This window comes from Nymphaea colorata, chromosome 1 (genome assembly GCF_008831285.2).
Source record: "Nymphaea colorata isolate Beijing-Zhang1983 chromosome 1, ASM883128v2, whole genome shotgun sequence".
Lineage (NCBI taxonomy): Eukaryota > Viridiplantae > Streptophyta > Magnoliopsida > Nymphaeales > Nymphaeaceae > Nymphaea > Nymphaea colorata.
Window position 1 is genome coordinate 30,999,599 of NC_045138.2, and position 16,351 is coordinate 31,015,949.

Consider the following 16,351-nt stretch of genomic DNA (forward strand, 5'->3'; position numbering starts at 1 on the left):
AAGAATCTCAATAGTTTTCCTTAGGAACGAATCGAGAAAAAAAAACTAAGGGACCATTTGGATGACATCCAAAATCAGGTTAAAAAACTAGTTTGAGCCCATAAACCAGGCCTAATTCTTTTGTCCTTGGTCCAACACGTCCAAAGATCTCAATAGTTTTCCTTATAATTGAATTGTGGAAAGAAAACCATTTCAGGTCTGAACCCAGAGTTACATCTTCTAGATTTAGTTTGTTCTCAAAAGGCCTGGTTATCACGGCTCATCCTGGGTTTTTCTTTCAGGAGCAGACCTATTATATGGTAGGAAAGCTGGCCAGATTGCGATAAACAGAACTTTCTTTTAAGAAAAAAAAAAAAAAAACCGAAACAACAGGGTCCACTACTGTGTGTAAGCAACCATTTGGACCATGTTGGTCTGTGGTTAGAACTTCCTGAGATTTGAGCATGAGCAAATGCCCACAAAAAGACTGGCCCAAAAAATTAGCAGGTTTAGATTCAACTTGTAGGCCAGATCAATCAATCTTCACTACCTTGAGATCTAGCAATTTCTAAAGGAAAAGCGAAACGACCTTTATCATTAATAAGAAGGATATAATCAGCAAATCTCATTTCTTTGTCTAACAAATACAACGTTTGATACAGAGTTTCCGTTTCGGGGTGTGATTTGTCCCCAGCAACAAAGGCATGTGATTTACCTCCTATATGAATCCAACTGCAACCTGGATTCTTTCTCAACCCATTTATTCTCATGATATTCCTGATCTTTGTCGCGTCATGCCATCGATCAGAAGCTGCATACATGTTTGACAGAACTATGTAGTTCCCTGAATTGCTTGGTTCTAATTCAAGTAGAATTTTGAACAGGGCTTCACCAATTTCAGCATCATTCTGGTCTCTACATGCAGCAAGTAATGACCCAATAATCGGGCCATCAATTTCATTCAAAATAGAAGAAATATACGGAAGCGATTCATATATTTTTTTCCTGCGAGATAGAATGTCTACCACGCATCCAAAGTGCTCTATTCTAGGTTGAATATTGTGAATCGAGCTCATTTCCTTGAAGATTCTCTGACCTTCATCCAAAAACCCAGCATGACTGCATGCAGACAAGATGCTAGTGAAAGTTATGGCATCTGGTTTGATTCCTTGTAGCTGCATTTGGTTGAACAGAGAAAGAGCTTCGACAGCTTTCCCATGCAGCGCGTAGCCAGATATCATTGCATTATATAAAGGCAAGTCATTAACTGAACTCACATCAAAAACTTTTCTTGCTAGATTCACGCTCCCACATTTAGCATACATGTCCACAAGAGACGTCATAATCCAGGGAGATACTGCTAGGCCGTGTCTAGCTATATATGCATGAATTTGCTTTCCAGGCTGTAGAAGCGATAATGCTGTTGCAGCCATCAGCAATCCGACAATAACCATAGCATTTGGTTTCAGTCCAGCCGCTTGCATCTTCTCAAAGTGATCAAAGGCATCAGATCCATGTCCATTTTGAGCTAAGCCAGAGATCAGTGTAGTCCACGTAACTGAATTTGGCGCAGTACCAGTAGATTGCATCTGCATGAAGAAATCTTTCGCCTCTGTTACCTGTCCATTCCTCAGGAATCCCAAAATTACTGCATTCCATGATACGACGTTAGGCAGCAAACCAGCTAGCTGCATCTGGTAGAAGAGTTTAAGAGCTTCTCCACTGCATCCAGATTCACTATAAGCTGCCATTAATGTATTCCATAATACAACATCTCTCTGCATGGTGCAATCAAAAGCCTTTCTAGCATCCTCGATCCGCCTGCATTTTCCATACATGTCAATAATGCTGCTCGCAACAAACACATCTAATTCAAGGTTGTTTCTGATACAGTAACCATGACCTTCAAGTCCATGACGCAAATCACCACAATCTGCACATGCAGAGAGAATAGAAGCTAATGTAACTGAATCAGGCCGAAAGTTCTCGAGCTGCATTCTGCGGCACAAGTCAAGAGCATCTTCAATATGCCCATCTTGTATGTACCCAGAGATCAGCAAATTCCAAACAACAACATCCCTCTCGAGCATTAGATCAAAAACCAGCTCGGCGTCTACTATAGAGGAGCACTTTGCATAAAAATTTACAAGACCACTGCCCAGAATGCTATCCAATGGAAGGCCCAAGCGCACTGCAATAGCATGACCCTGTTTACCCTCACTTAATGATGCTAAATTTGCTGAAGCCGAAAGAAAACTTGCAATGGTAACTCGTGACGGCTCCACATCGCTCTCAACCCTCATCTGATAGAACAACCTCAAGGCCTCTTCATTCTCACCATTCTGGAAATAACCAACAAGCATGGAATTCCAAGCGACTGCATTTTTCTCGGGAATTTCATCAAACACTAGGCGTGCACACCCCAACTCTCCACACTTCCCGTACATATCGACCAAACTACTGGCAACAAACACACATGACCCATAACCAAGTTTCACAATGTACCCATGAATCAACCTCCCACACTGTAGAGACTGCAAGGAAGAGCAAGCTTTCAGAGCATTCGGAATCACAAAATTGTCGGGCAAAACGCCACTATCAAGCATACCGGAGAAACTCAACAAGCATTCCTCATTCAAACCTTTTCTAACGTAGAAACCAATCATGGCAGCCCAGGAGAACACGTTCTTCGACGGCAATGAACTAAACAAGTAATCGGCCGCAACACGCACGTCACACTTTGCGTAGAAGATTACAAGCTTTGTGTGCAAGAACTCGTTCTCTGAAAACGACGCCCCGTTTTTGATAATTTGGGCGTGGATTTGCTTACCCCCAAACAAAGATCTCTGGTACACGAACCCCTGCAATATCTCCCCGTAGATATCGTGACCAGTCTGAATCCCATCTTCTTTCATTTGGTTGAAGATGGAAATGGCGTCCCCGAGACGACCATCCTCGCATAGTTTGGAAATTTGGTCCACACAGCCAGAGTAGTAGCCACTGGCGCTTAGGTTGTCGGTCTTGGTTTCTGCCGACTTGGAGACTGTGAGGGAAGAAGATGACGAGGAAGGTAAAATTGGGAATGCTGTTGCAGAAGATGATGGGTGAGGCTGCCGTTTTGTGGGGAAAATTTGGAAGGATGGGAGGATGAAGGAGGAGGCCATGAGAGTCGATGAGGGACGGAACACGGGATGAAGGTCAGTGCTCCTCACAACAAAATGACGGGGCCTGGAAGCACGCTTCCCAGTAGCATTGCAGCCATTGCTCGGAAGCGAACCATGGCCACCAAATGCCAGCCATACTGCAAAAGGATAAACATTCACCTGTTTAACTCAAATTGGCAAGATTCAACACTTAGGTAATCTGATCAGATGATTACCAGATCTCCAATAGACTTCAGTTTGAATATCACACACGCTCTTCAAAATCGGATGGGAGGTCGACAGTATCTGATCCAGTTACATAATTTCTTCTGCCGTATTGTTGCTTTAATCATTTCCAAAATTCTGGCCGCTAAAGGAGACAAAGCGTCGTATGTCACTTTTTCTTTCATTATTTTCAAAATACTAGTAAAAATTAAAAAGCAGGAAAGCAAAATAAGGATCACGAATCTACCATTCATCATAGAAGAAATAAGAATATCAATTTACTTCCAATATTTATTTGTTTATTGAGATTATATATATAAAAAAACTATACCAACTAGAAAGCATTAGCTTTTAGAGAAATAAATTGCATTCCTACAGAGAATTGCAATCTGGTGGCCTTCCTCCTCATTGAATATCCTGTTGGTTTTTAAAGGAAGCAACAGCAAGCTGAGCTCGAGCTCAGTCAGCTGGACTTGATATGATTCCTACATTCCTTGGCTTGAGCTGGACAAAGTCAGCTCAAGCTTGACTTGATAGATAGAGTCCCTTGAGTTCCAGTCGGTTCCTTGCGTTATACTCGTTTTATAAGTTCTTTTACCAACTCCCTATTGAACTTGATCTCTTTCATTTAAAAATTATATATATATATATATATATATATTGAACTTATTCGAGTTTAATCAATGCACTAAACTCATTTATAAGCAGGGGCAAAGGGAAGGGTGGGGATTGGTTGGGGCCATAGCCTCCTGAAAAAAAAAATTATGCATATATTTTTAACTTGATGTATGTAAATTTTTTGAAGATTATTATTCGGTTTCTTATACAAATTTTGAAAATACTATTCAGGTCCCTCCTTAAAAAAAAAAATCTCGCTCTACCCTTGTTTATAAGGTCAAGTTTTTAGTTAAGCTTGAGTTCTACTCGTTTACAAATGAGTTGAGCGCAAGCTTAACTGAGAGATTTTGAGTCGAGCTCGAATTGGTTTGACTCTTGTAAAATCCTGACAAGACAACCTTGAAAGTGATTCCAACACTGGGGTAGTTGAGATCAACAAATTGTAATTGGAATGGAGAAAGAAATTAGCATTTGTTCCCTGGACTCTCCTCCATGCAGCTGGACTCGCCTTCCCCTTCATTTTAGATTCGGACTTGACCAGATTGGTCACAGATTTAGCTTTTCTGAAACCAAATCCAAGTTTGATGAGGTAACCGATGATATTGACGTGCACAGGGGATCGAAATCTCGTTAACAGCACATGAACTAAAATCTAGATAGCAAGAGACGCCTTTCTCTTTACCAATGCAATGAATGGAGAAAGCTTACAGTTCCTTCTCCTTCCATACAGTGGTGAATCCACATATAGGTTGGTGTGGACAGTTGCCCACACCAGCTTTTTAATTTTTTATTTTATTTTTATATTAAGATCGTTTAATATTTATTTTGTTATACATGTAAGTACCCTTTCAAGTATGAAAACTTGTAAATCAGTGCTCCTCTTAAAAAAATTTCTGGCTCCGCCACTACTTCCATAGCATCACAGTGTTGTGTCTATGGGTCCAGTCGCGAGAGCTATTGCTGAAGCAGTGTTTTGATAGGAGCAGTGGAAATACCCACTACCAGTTTGAATGTTGGATCCAACAGGTGGATTCTTTAGACTCAGTTCTATAACGTGACTTGCTTTGATGTTTTGTATTTCAATCGAACAAGAAAGTTTTAGTCCATTAACTCATTCAGAAAGTTGGTTTATATATGTGTTGCGACTTTAGTCATCACTCTATATGTGTGTGTATGCATACACATGCATCCGAGCCAGAGAAATTATAACATTTTCTCGATCATTGGGAGTTTTATGCCGAAGGTGGTTTCCCGTGAGTAAACACCAAAATGGAAGGTTGATTGTTTCATTTTATATTTTCAGCCTTTGTTGCATATGGATGCTGTCTGTGAATGTTTTCCGACATTCCACACGCTCATTTGTTGGAACAAGTCTCTTTTGAAGACTAGATCTTGTCATCATGGGTCTTTGTTATTAATGCTCTAATTATTGTTTGTGCGCATAATTAACACATGAATCAATAAAATAATTAAAAAAAATTTGTTTTTTAATCTCAATGAGTATGTATGTGTAGTCAAATTTGGCTTCATATTGCCCAGGGTCTCTTTGGTGCACAAAATGATTTCAATGAACACATTTCTTCATGAATCTTTCTTAAACAAAGAGAATGTCTACTGCAGACGAGTCTTCGTGATGGAAGCTGGTACTGAACGCCTCTGTTTTGTCATGGATCTTTCATCTATTTAATATAAGTTGGGCAACGAATTCAATTTCTTTGTGCTATTTTCTAGTCAAATATTTAGGGCTTGAAAGAGCCGTCACAAGTATGACCACTGAATTGTGAAGGGTGAACATTTTTTTTTTTTGACAATGTTTTCTTGGTTTCAAATGATTCTTCACGAAGAACTAGAACAAAGCTGTCATTTATTTACCTGACCCAAGGAAACACTTTTCTCAGGAAACAATTTCATGGGAACAGTGTGAACAAACATTCATACCAATGGATGCAATTACTAATGGTTTCTTCTGCTAATTATATGATTCAAAGAGCATTAATATTTTATATATTTACACTTTGAATTTAAGTTAATGCTAAAGGATTACGACTATGTTGATCCGTTTGAATCTTATGATGCAGAATGGACCATATATGTTGAGGGATGCGCCAGTTTGAATCCTATGACGCGGAACCAACCATACTATGACTGATGAATACACAGATTAAGACTAGTAACCCACAAATTATTAATTACTGAAAACCAGCCAGCGCGTCTGTAAGGCTCCGTTTGATAAACATAGATTTTGCTGTGCATCGAGAGAAACTTGCCGTTTTTGTATGACTTTTCGCTTTCAAATCAAACACAAGAAAAATTACCCTGCTGAAATAGAAAGGTCAGCTAATTTTACCTTGCAAAAAAGACAAAAGTCGAACCCTGTGAGGTCCCACTTTTTACCATGAATTTTTTCCATGATAAATTTATCATTCCTTTTTATCTGCCATTAAACGAGGCCTAAGGAACCTCAGTGTGTTGAGTGGGAGGGGAAGATATACCTCAAATAAGCCGAAGCCAAAGTCTCCCCCTTTCTCCCTCCGCTCCAAATATACCAGTGCACCCGTGGTTTCCAATTCAATCGTCATTGTTGCCAAAAAGTTGAACTTTGGAAGGCGGCACCCAATTGGTCAAGTCCCCTCCTTCGACGGAAAAGAAAAAGGGAATATGGTTGCGCGGACTTTCTTGAATAGTAGAAGTGGTATCGTTCAAGAACGGATTATCTCAGATCAAAGAGCGTTCACTAGATCCTCAGAAACAATTAGAAAAATTGTTGACCGTTTAAAAGGAATGATGGGCTTGAGTCTTTAGCTGGAACAAGAGAGACTGTTGATAGGAAAACACTTGCGTTGCTAACCATCGAGTCTTTTATTTTTGAACGTTCAAATGCTAAATTATGTAAGACTTTGGACTTTGTAACTCACCCCCACGATTTCTGATCTATTTGTTTTACTTTCCAAGGTAATCTCTCTTGCACGTCCTCCTGACGCGTTTGTGTATATATATATATATATATATATATATATATATATATATATATATATATATGTATGTATGTATGTATCTGGTTCTGCAACACTGTAAGGTGGGTGAGTTCCTCTTGTATGACGAGCTCTAGAACCATAAAAGTACTCCCACACATTAATGCTACTTGCCATCAAATTACCCAAACGTTAATGTGTAAGCTACGCATTTGCTACCAAAGAAAAATACAAGTTTGTTGAGGTGGAAATCACAGGAGTACGTCGCATGGATTTGATTAAGCAGATACATATTCCGCACGCCTTGCTTGTTGAAGGATAGTCGTTACATCATTTTTTATGCTTCCAAATTTCAGATTATCAAAGTTTGTGCACTAATAGCGGTGCTGCTGTTGTTTGTTCAAGTATCTTAGGGAACCAGTTTATCTCTTAAGCGTCTGTCAAATAAGCCAGCTTGACCACAGTTGTACGGTATACAATGAAAAAATATGAAAAAATAAACACTTCTGCCATTTCTTTGTACATTTATTACAACTCAATATTTTGACATAATCAAATGTGCTTTTATTCTTTTACATATATGAGGAAATGAATTCCCTAGGCTGCATAACTTTTCCTGTCAACGCTAGCAATGTGGATGGAAGGCTATTCCTACAAAATACACCCTCATTTAAGTGCCTTTATCAACTGCCTAAGCAATTTATTTTCAATTACCTGCATCCAAGAGATACTATCTTCTCTCAAAGTTGAAGGCCTTAATTGCAAATGCAAAAACAAAAGCAAAAAGAACCGCAAATCCTACAACCATTATGGAAACCACATCCAAGAAGTCATGATGGAATCCAAAATAGGATCGTATAAATTCCTCCACTGTCGTAGTTGCTGCTGCAGAGCTGGTCACTTCAAGATTTGACTTTAAATCACCAAATTGTGAAGTAACTAAACCATTCAACGTCCAGGCAACAGGGCATGCCCAGTAGTACCATCTCCACCACACTGGCATACTCTGAAAAGGATAGAGGCATGTAAATCATTGGTGCCATTCTCAAAATCTCCAACAATAAATAACAGCGTAGATGATCACATACCGGACGTGGAATCACAAATCCAGAGAAGACATTCCAAATTGCATAAAATGCAGAAGAGATAATGGAGGCAATGTGATGATTTGGAGTAACCGCAACTGCCATCATCCCATAAAATGTGAAGTACAGGAAGGTGAAGTACATGAAGAATATATACCAGAAGAACTTGGCAGCAGTCCACTCGAAGCCTATCATAGCATATACTATAACTCCATAGACCAGCGCCTGAATCAAAACGTATGGCAGTTCAATAGCAACCTGTGCACATGTAAACATCCTGATTAGCTCTCAGAAATTCAGGTCTTTAGACTAGTTACCACTCAGTTACGAAAAAACAGCAACTTTCGTTAATTGTTTGTATGTAGAAGCTATGTGTATTAATAAGCATCTTCACCAGTGCGTAGCACACCTGTCCAAATGCATATGGCAATGCAGAATACATTCCAGCAGCCCTTTCCCTATAGAAGACGGTTCTTTCAATGGCTACAACTGGCTGAACAGATGATGCATTGTTTACACCAATAAACAGAACAGCGGCATACATGGAGCCCATTGCGTTGAGCAAATCCTGTTGCTTACTCCTGTGAAAGATACTAAAAATGAGAATTCATATCCCCAGAATTTCTCTCACCCTCTGTCCTTATATATATGTATGTGTGTGTGTATATTAAAACAATTTGATACCTTTTCATGCCAAGATTCCAGAAAATGGCCCCAAACATCAAGGCTGTGAAGGTTGTGAAGAAGAAACGTGTAGCTGTATATGGAGGGTTGCGCCAGTAAGACCAGTGTTGTTTCCACAGACATGCCATGCACTGAGTGATGAAGGACTGAGAGTGCTTTGTTGGAAAGTAAAGATCATTAGAGCCAGGTGGAGGTGAACTGAGCTCTTGTATCAAAACCCTATTTCTCCTGCAGCCATCAGCACATATAAATTATAAATTCATGAAAACCTTGGGCATTGCTAAATATGATCCGACTTGTCTCTTCAACATGTTTCTTCATTACAGCAAACTAATCCTGTCATATAGAAATATTAAGAAGAAAACTGGTTAAAATATACTCACTGATACAGATCGGAGTTTTTGTAGATCTCAGCAAAGTCTACACCAAGAATGTCCTCTTGTGCCTCAGAGGTCACTTCTAGCATCCACGTTGCTGGATTGTACCTTTCTTTTATCCTGCTTACTCCTTCGATGCCCTACAGTGTATCACCACATTACTTAACCTTGACACGAGCGCCAAACTAAACTTGCATGTGGAAAATAGCTTTCCTTACCTCAAAATAGGAAATTAAGTGACAAGAATTCTGGCCCAATGGTCCAGCGTAGATCTCCTGACCACCTCGCTTCATAAGGAAGAGCTGAAATGAAGAGAATATGTTATCCCACAAAGAAGCAAGTAAAATCCACGTAGTTCCAATAGGAAAGTAAAATATACCTAGTTACATCATGTGATTAAAAAGGAGAATCTCTAAGCCTAATGCTTTAGCATTATTATAAGTTTCAATAGGTATGCATTATGGTTTTACAAAGTCATTTACCAACATCTCACCTCATCAAATGCTTCAAATATGTCAATACTGGGTTGATGAATTGTGCAAACAACTGTCCTCCCTGTGTCCACTGTATTTCTGACGGTTCGCATGACAATTGCTGCAGCTCTGGCATCGAGGCCAGAGGTTGGTTCATCCATGAATATTATGGAGGGATTAGCAACTAGCTCAACTGCAATTGTCAATCGTTTACGTTGCTCAGTTGAGAGTCCATTGACACCTGGCAACCCCACAAGGGATTCCCTTAATGACGTCAACTCCACAAGTTCCATGACCTCCTCGACAAATAGCTGCATATATTGATCCTTGCAATAAGAAAGCCTACCCTACGGATAGGTGTTAAGGAAGTGAAGACCATTCATTATAAATGTGATTCAGCACTAACCTTTCTCGTAGCAGAACTGACTTCAGGAGGTAAACGAAGCCAAGCAGAGTAGACAAGTGACTCATATACAGTGACATGGGGAGAATGGATGTCATTTTGTTCACAGTAACCCGAAACACGTGCGAAGGTTTCCTGTTTCTTTGGATAACCTGATATTTTGATACTTCCGGTGATATATCCACCAGTCTTTCTTCCTGCTAACACATCCATTAAAGTAGTTTTGCCAGCTCCGCTTACACCCATCAAGGCTGTTAATACTCCAGGCCTGAAAGTCCCACTTATACCCTTCAGCAGCTCTAATTTGTCCTCAGCAACACCTCGAGCTTTCATTTCCTAGACAACTCAGATCTTGTTTAGAAAGCGGACATCTGATGATATAAAGAGGGGTTTTTTTTTTTTTTTTTTTTGCGGGGGGGGGGGGGTCGGAGGATAGAGAGAGAGAAAGGGAAAATAATATTTTATGTTTACCTGTGGCATGTCCACTGAATATCTGATGTCATCAAAGGTTATGCATAGGGGTGTAAATGGAAGGACCATTCCTTTCTTTTCGTTATGGACAGGTTCAGCAACTGATTCTGATCGAGCTGGAAGACAGGCACAACAAATTTATATGTATTGATAGGGTGGTTCAGATGATACAGTTAAGAATCAGCATCTGGGGTTTGTCTGAGTAAGATTACCTTCTGTAGTCCTTCTTCCTCTTGAGGATAATTCTGATTTTACATTTTCTCCAGTCACATTAGCATGCTTCTCCTTCAATGCTTCTTCAGATATAACGGCCTGTGATTTTCCAAAAGCTGCAAGTGCATAGCCACCATTTCAGAGTAACATTAAGATCACATACACCAAGATGTATAGATTATAAAACTTACGTTCAAGATAAGCAAGAGCAGCACTAAAGAGGCCATTGAAGAGCAAAGTGTATCCGAACAGTGCACCAACTCCAATCCAGTACCAATACCCTCGACTAAACATTCCACGTGCTTTCAGGACTGCTTCACCCAATGACATAGTTGAATTTGGTAGGACCTAAAAAAATAAATCAATGATCAGCAATAATTTTGAGTTCTGCATAAAATCTTTCTAATTAGGTCAAAACTTACTTGGTGCCAACTGTTCCCAAGGAATTCATTCACAGAAACGGCAGTCTGTCCATACATAAGTGGTGAAATCCAGTAGCCCCAGATCCACCATTTCTTAATGTTATCTGTTGCAGTGGAAGAAGATACAGTCACCAACTAGGTCTAATACTAATTCTCATTCATCAAGAAAAGAAACATTTATATTCCATAGTTTGAGGAAAGAAAGAAACACAATCAGGTAAGCTTACCCCGTGACAGTATGAATCCACCAAGAACAATTATCACAAGCAATGCGAACGAACCAAATGTGTTTGCAACAATCAGGTCCCGGCCCAAGGAAGCAATTAAACGGAAAAGCCCAGATGACATTTGGTTGATTGCTAGAAGCAGAAGCAACTGCCTGAACATTCTGTAAGTACAACATAGAATGGTGCTTTGTATTAGTCCGATTCCACATTTCAGTTGCACAAGATTTCCACTTAAAAAAGCAACTTATTTGGCTACTTCCATTTTGTCTATACAGGTTGTCTTGTATATATGAAGAAAACTTGTAATAGATCATGATACGGCCATAATGAAAGAAAAGCTTCACATAGTAACTAATAACTCACCTTCCAGCACTTGGATCAAAACCCACCACATAGTAAGTTAAAAACACCCATATACAGGCCTCAGCAACTGATATTGGAATTTTAGTAATCCATGCAGGAATTGCATATGTCCACGCTGGATAAAAAAACAAGTCTCTTTGCTTGTAAAAAACAGGCAGTTTTGCAATTGTCATGGAGAGCTCAGCAAAGCCATTAAACATGATTGTAATCAGCCCAAAAAATAGTGCACCCAGATAAATTCCTCCGTCATTGATTGTGTTCCGGTGCATCTCAGTACGCAGGAAGAGAGTCATCGTAATAAAAGCAATGACAATAAGCTGCAAAAGAAAAAAAAAACAGAAAAAAGGCAAAATAAATATGACATAAAACTCCTACAATAATCTCAAGATTTCCTAAAGAACAGCGTAGAGACAGATTCAATACTCACTTGCGTCATTTTAAAAACGTAGACAAAAGAGTTCCTTTTCATCAGCAGTAATTCCCTTGAAAAGCATGCTTTTAATAGCTCCAACTTGCTCACACCGTATTTGGAATTTGTTAATGCAGCAGGATGGCTTTTACTCTTGTCAAATGGTGTAGAAAGTTCTGCGTCTAATTTTTGTCCAATGTGAAATGAATGAAATGCTTCTGAAAATTCCTTCACTGGTACAAATCTGTAGGTTTCTTCTTCATGCATCCAGTATTGCCTCTGATCATTTCGGGATGTCACCTGGTGAATGTAAAGTAGATTGAACCATCAGAAACATATCAAACATGCGAAGATACAAACACACTGAAGCTGAAATTGATCCCACATGCTGCACATTTTTGAATTATAAAAACTGAATAGACTAAGAGCTTACTTCTTGTAGAAAATCTGCAACACCTTTTCTCTCAGGACACCTGAAGCCCATAGATTCAAAGAACTCAAGTACATGCTCACGAGGACCATGGTATACAATATGCCCATCAGAGAGAAGAATGATGTCATCAAAAAGATCATAGGTTTCTGGTGCTGGTTGCAGCAAAGAAATGGCAACTGTGGCTCCAATAATATGCACAAATTGTCTGATAGAGTCCACAATTTGGTAAGTGGTGGAGCTATCTAAACCAGTTGATATCTCGTCCATAAAGAGAGCTCTAGCTGGTCCAACCAGCATTTCTCCTGGAAAAATAATCAATATGAGTTAACATAAATGCCTGAACTGTATTGCATAGACCAAGGCTGAGTACTTGATCAGTATGCTGAAATGTATTTTAAACTAGCTCTATTTTCTCCACCTGTTGTGACCCGTTTCTTTTGTCCCCCTGAAATTCCTCTGAACATTTCATTTCCAACCATGGTGTCAGCACATATGTCTAGACCTAGAATCTGACATTGCAAACAGTGTAAGACATTTGAGAAAGATAGTTTGTCTTTCCGATGAAGGAAAACAGAAACAACTGTTTGTGTTGCTCACCTTTAATATATAGTCTGTTACTGCACTAGCCTTTTGACCTTCCAGGGACATTGCCTACAAGAGGTTAAACTGGAAATTCTTAATGTTGAAACCTCAGTAGAAATCAAACCTTCCTTACTGTCTCCATTTAAGCACTCAAAGTTTCATGTTTTCTTACTACTGAAATAAAAATGAGACATATACTGATACTTCGGTGATGCCAGGTGAACCCCATGAAATGAACATGGAAAGAGAAGGGAGGAAAAAAGAGAAAATATTGCATATCATTGTCAAATTTGCAAGAAAAGAAAATAGGGGAAGGTAATCAAAGTCGTCTCCAAAGACACCATACATTTAAATAGAGGTGGTGAGTATGTATATATGCTACCTTCATGAAGACATCAAGATCAGGATCTGGCTTAATGTTGGCAGCTTTTTCCCTTCTAGACAACTCTTCCAGCAAATCTGCCTCAACAAGTAAAACGTAAAAGGTCATAAAAATATATGTGGATGTTGTATATTACTACATGAAACTTAGAGATTTAATTTACCATAACGTGAACCAACTCCTTGGCATCTTGCAGAGAAAGCTAACGTTTCCCTGACTGTCATTTCTCCTATATGAAGATCATGCTGGCTGATATATGCAGAGGTTCTCTGAGGAACAAATTCTTTCATTCCGTGCCCATTATATGTTATCCTTCCTGAAGTCTAGTAATGCAGTAGAAGTGGATCCCCGTCAGTTTTAAGAAATGTTTTCACCCGGGGAATGAAGTAAAAAAAAAAATGGAGGGTTGTGTTTCACACCTTCAAACTCGAATCAAGCCTTCCAGCCAGGGCTAACAGCAAAGTGGTCTTCCCAGAACTTGGTGGGCCTAAAACGAGCGTCATCCTGCAAATTATGACCCCCAAAGTGATTCTGTGAGTCAAGACTTCTGAGAGCAAAACGAACAGAAAAAGATAGACTCGATCTTTTTACCTTTTTGGCTTCATGATTCCACTGACGTTGTGCAGAATGGACAACGGTTTCTTGTTTTTTGGAAGAACATGGAGGAAGCTCAGGGCACCCTAAATTCAGCAAATCACCAGCCATTGAGTATTGTCATCAATCTTTCTTCTATATTCAGAATAGGACGGAACTGTACTCACCTCTAGCATATTGACAACAAAATTCAGCAAAGTAGGCAGTCCCCTGCTGCCAACATAGACCCCTGCATCAACATTTAAATTCTCGAACCGGACTTCGATCTGCGGAATATCGATTCCGACCCTACATCCCCCATAGAATCACAAGATCCAAAAGAAACCTATTAAAAACCAAGTCATGAAAGACCGACTCATGAAGAGAAAATATTCAATGAGAATTACCGATCTACTCGCTCCTTGAGCCTGAGAAGGAACTTCTCATTGTCTTCCTCTGCAGTTCTGACGAGCCTATCCAGCAGGCTCTCTCTCTCAACGAACCCGAGCTTGCGAATATCCACCTCAGCAACACCCCCTGCAACACCACTGAGAATCCCTCTCCTGATCCTGTCATAGGTGGGCAGCTTCTCAAGAGCTGCCCACCTGAGGGCCTCCTCATCATCTTCCCCATCTCTTGAAGACCTTGAGAAGGCATCATCCCCACTGTTCCTCCAAATGGAGGAGGACCCATTTCTTCTGAAACTCCCAGCTCTGTAAATATCACCTCCTGTCTCCATATCTCTTGCTTACAAGCAGGTTCCAATCTTGATCACAACACCCACAAACCACTACGTTTAAAGAATGAAAAAACTTGTTCAAGAAGTTAAAAGAATCATGAAATTGTGAAAAGAAATGAAGAAATCTCAAGTCGTGGCAATGGAGACGTGGAGTTCAGCACTTCAATTTAAATAGTGGCAGGGAAAGAGAAACAGGGTGGTGTTTCCCGGGAGATGGTGTGAAAGTAACGGCTCTTTTCGGAAGCTGCCAGGAATGACGCACTTGCTTCCATCTCCTATTGCTGTCGTTCTAGATGCAGATAGAGGCCATCATGAGAGTGGTCAACTACTTGAAACTTCTCGCTTCCCGGTTCAAAATCAATTTTGGAGCGCCAGCCGGTCTCTGACCCATGGCACTGCACCATTCAAAGATTCAAAGATTGGAACCGGGTCTAAGCAAGCTTTTGACCATAATACTGTTCTTAAGAGACGTAATTGGTTCTGATTCACAGGTCATATGGATCTGGTAAACTTGGTCGTTTACCAGCTACCCTTATCCTGTTTCAAACACGAGTCAATTGTGTCGCGAGCCAAGCCAAGTCAAAATCATTGAGCTTGGAGCAACTTGTTTTGAACGGAACATAAATGAGTTCTTTTGTTTCTCTTCGAAGCAGCCATTCTCCAAAAGTTTCCAACCAGAATCGACCTTATTATGCTGGCTTGAAGAAGAAAACAAGAAAACTTAATTCAAAGTCCCATTAAACGATAATGCTTTCCTTTAACCAAATTTCAATCCAGGTCGACATGTACCTGCCAAAGCCTATTTTAGATTAATCGGATATGATTAGTGGCGGCGGAACCATCTTTGTTTTAGTCGAGGGCCACTCGCATTGGTGATACATGTTTGGTGTAGGCACCACATATAATTTAAGTCATGACCATGTGATCTTGAAAGCTCCGACACTGCATGTGATACGATTAATTGTATCTAACCCATGACAAAGGCAGGGGGTCATGGTGCTCCTTCTTTGATTAAGAAAAAAAAAATCAAAATTTTATATATAAATTTTAAAAAGTTTAGCTTAACCAATATACAAAACTTAAAAAATTTTGTATCGGCTCTTGTTAAAATTTTGAAACTATAGTTTGACTCATGTAACGAGAGATTCCTGAGTTCAAACTTCTCTGACCAGCTCTAGATAGAGTTGATTGAAACTATGAAATGCATAGAAGTAAGCTTGTAAACAGGCCATTCCATTGAACAAGGTCAACAGTTCAAGTGAACGAGTTTGGAGTCAAGTTGAACATCACAAGGCTCGCCCTATTGCGTGTGGTGCGGGAGCTTTCGCCTCGCGGCTTTAAGCGAGTTTAATTTTCCGTGTCACTTGATCATAGAGAAAAGTTGACCTCGTTTGCTTAGTTTTGTGGTTAATTTCCCATAGAAGTGACAAGAAATAAAAACTGTTCACTGCATTTACGATGCTTTGATATGAATCAGAGAACATTTGAAAATACATAGTCGAATTTGTGAAACATTATGAAAATACATATATATATATATATATATATGTGGTTGGATTTGGATGCAGATTTAGGTCA

General features: G+C 39.7%; 2 protein-coding genes across 2 annotated transcripts; both read right to left on the minus strand.

The window, feature by feature from the left end:
- Window positions 1-515: 515 nt before the first annotated feature.
- LOC116246084 (pentatricopeptide repeat-containing protein At5g55740, chloroplastic) lies at window positions 516-3,430 on the minus strand. The gene is made up of 2 exons (XM_031617780.1): window positions 3,359-3,430; window positions 516-3,280 (listed from the first exon to the last, which is right to left on the minus strand). Exon 2 carries the CDS (start codon window positions 3,141-3,143, stop codon window positions 516-518), a length of 2,628 nt encoding a protein of 875 aa, XP_031473640.1. The 5' UTR covers window positions 3,144-3,280; window positions 3,359-3,430.
- Window positions 3,431-7,426: 3,996 nt separating this feature from the next.
- LOC116246412 (pleiotropic drug resistance protein 1-like) lies at window positions 7,427-15,021 on the minus strand. The gene is made up of 24 exons (XM_031618280.2): window positions 14,442-15,021; window positions 14,223-14,343; window positions 14,053-14,141; window positions 13,881-13,965; window positions 13,625-13,784; window positions 13,462-13,538; window positions 13,095-13,148; window positions 12,916-13,006; window positions 12,498-12,799; window positions 12,083-12,364; window positions 11,656-11,972; window positions 11,293-11,453; window positions 11,066-11,169; window positions 10,835-10,991; window positions 10,643-10,759; window positions 10,431-10,546; window positions 9,963-10,295; window positions 9,577-9,867; window positions 9,302-9,385; window positions 9,090-9,223; window positions 8,707-8,934; window positions 8,432-8,603; window positions 8,026-8,280; window positions 7,427-7,943 (listed from the first exon to the last, which is right to left on the minus strand). The coding sequence occupies exons 1-24, from the start codon at window positions 14,771-14,773 to the stop codon at window positions 7,668-7,670; spliced, it is 4,338 nt and encodes a 1,445-aa protein (XP_031474140.1). The 5' UTR covers window positions 14,774-15,021; the 3' UTR covers window positions 7,427-7,667.
- Window positions 15,022-16,351: the final 1,330 nt, after the last annotated feature.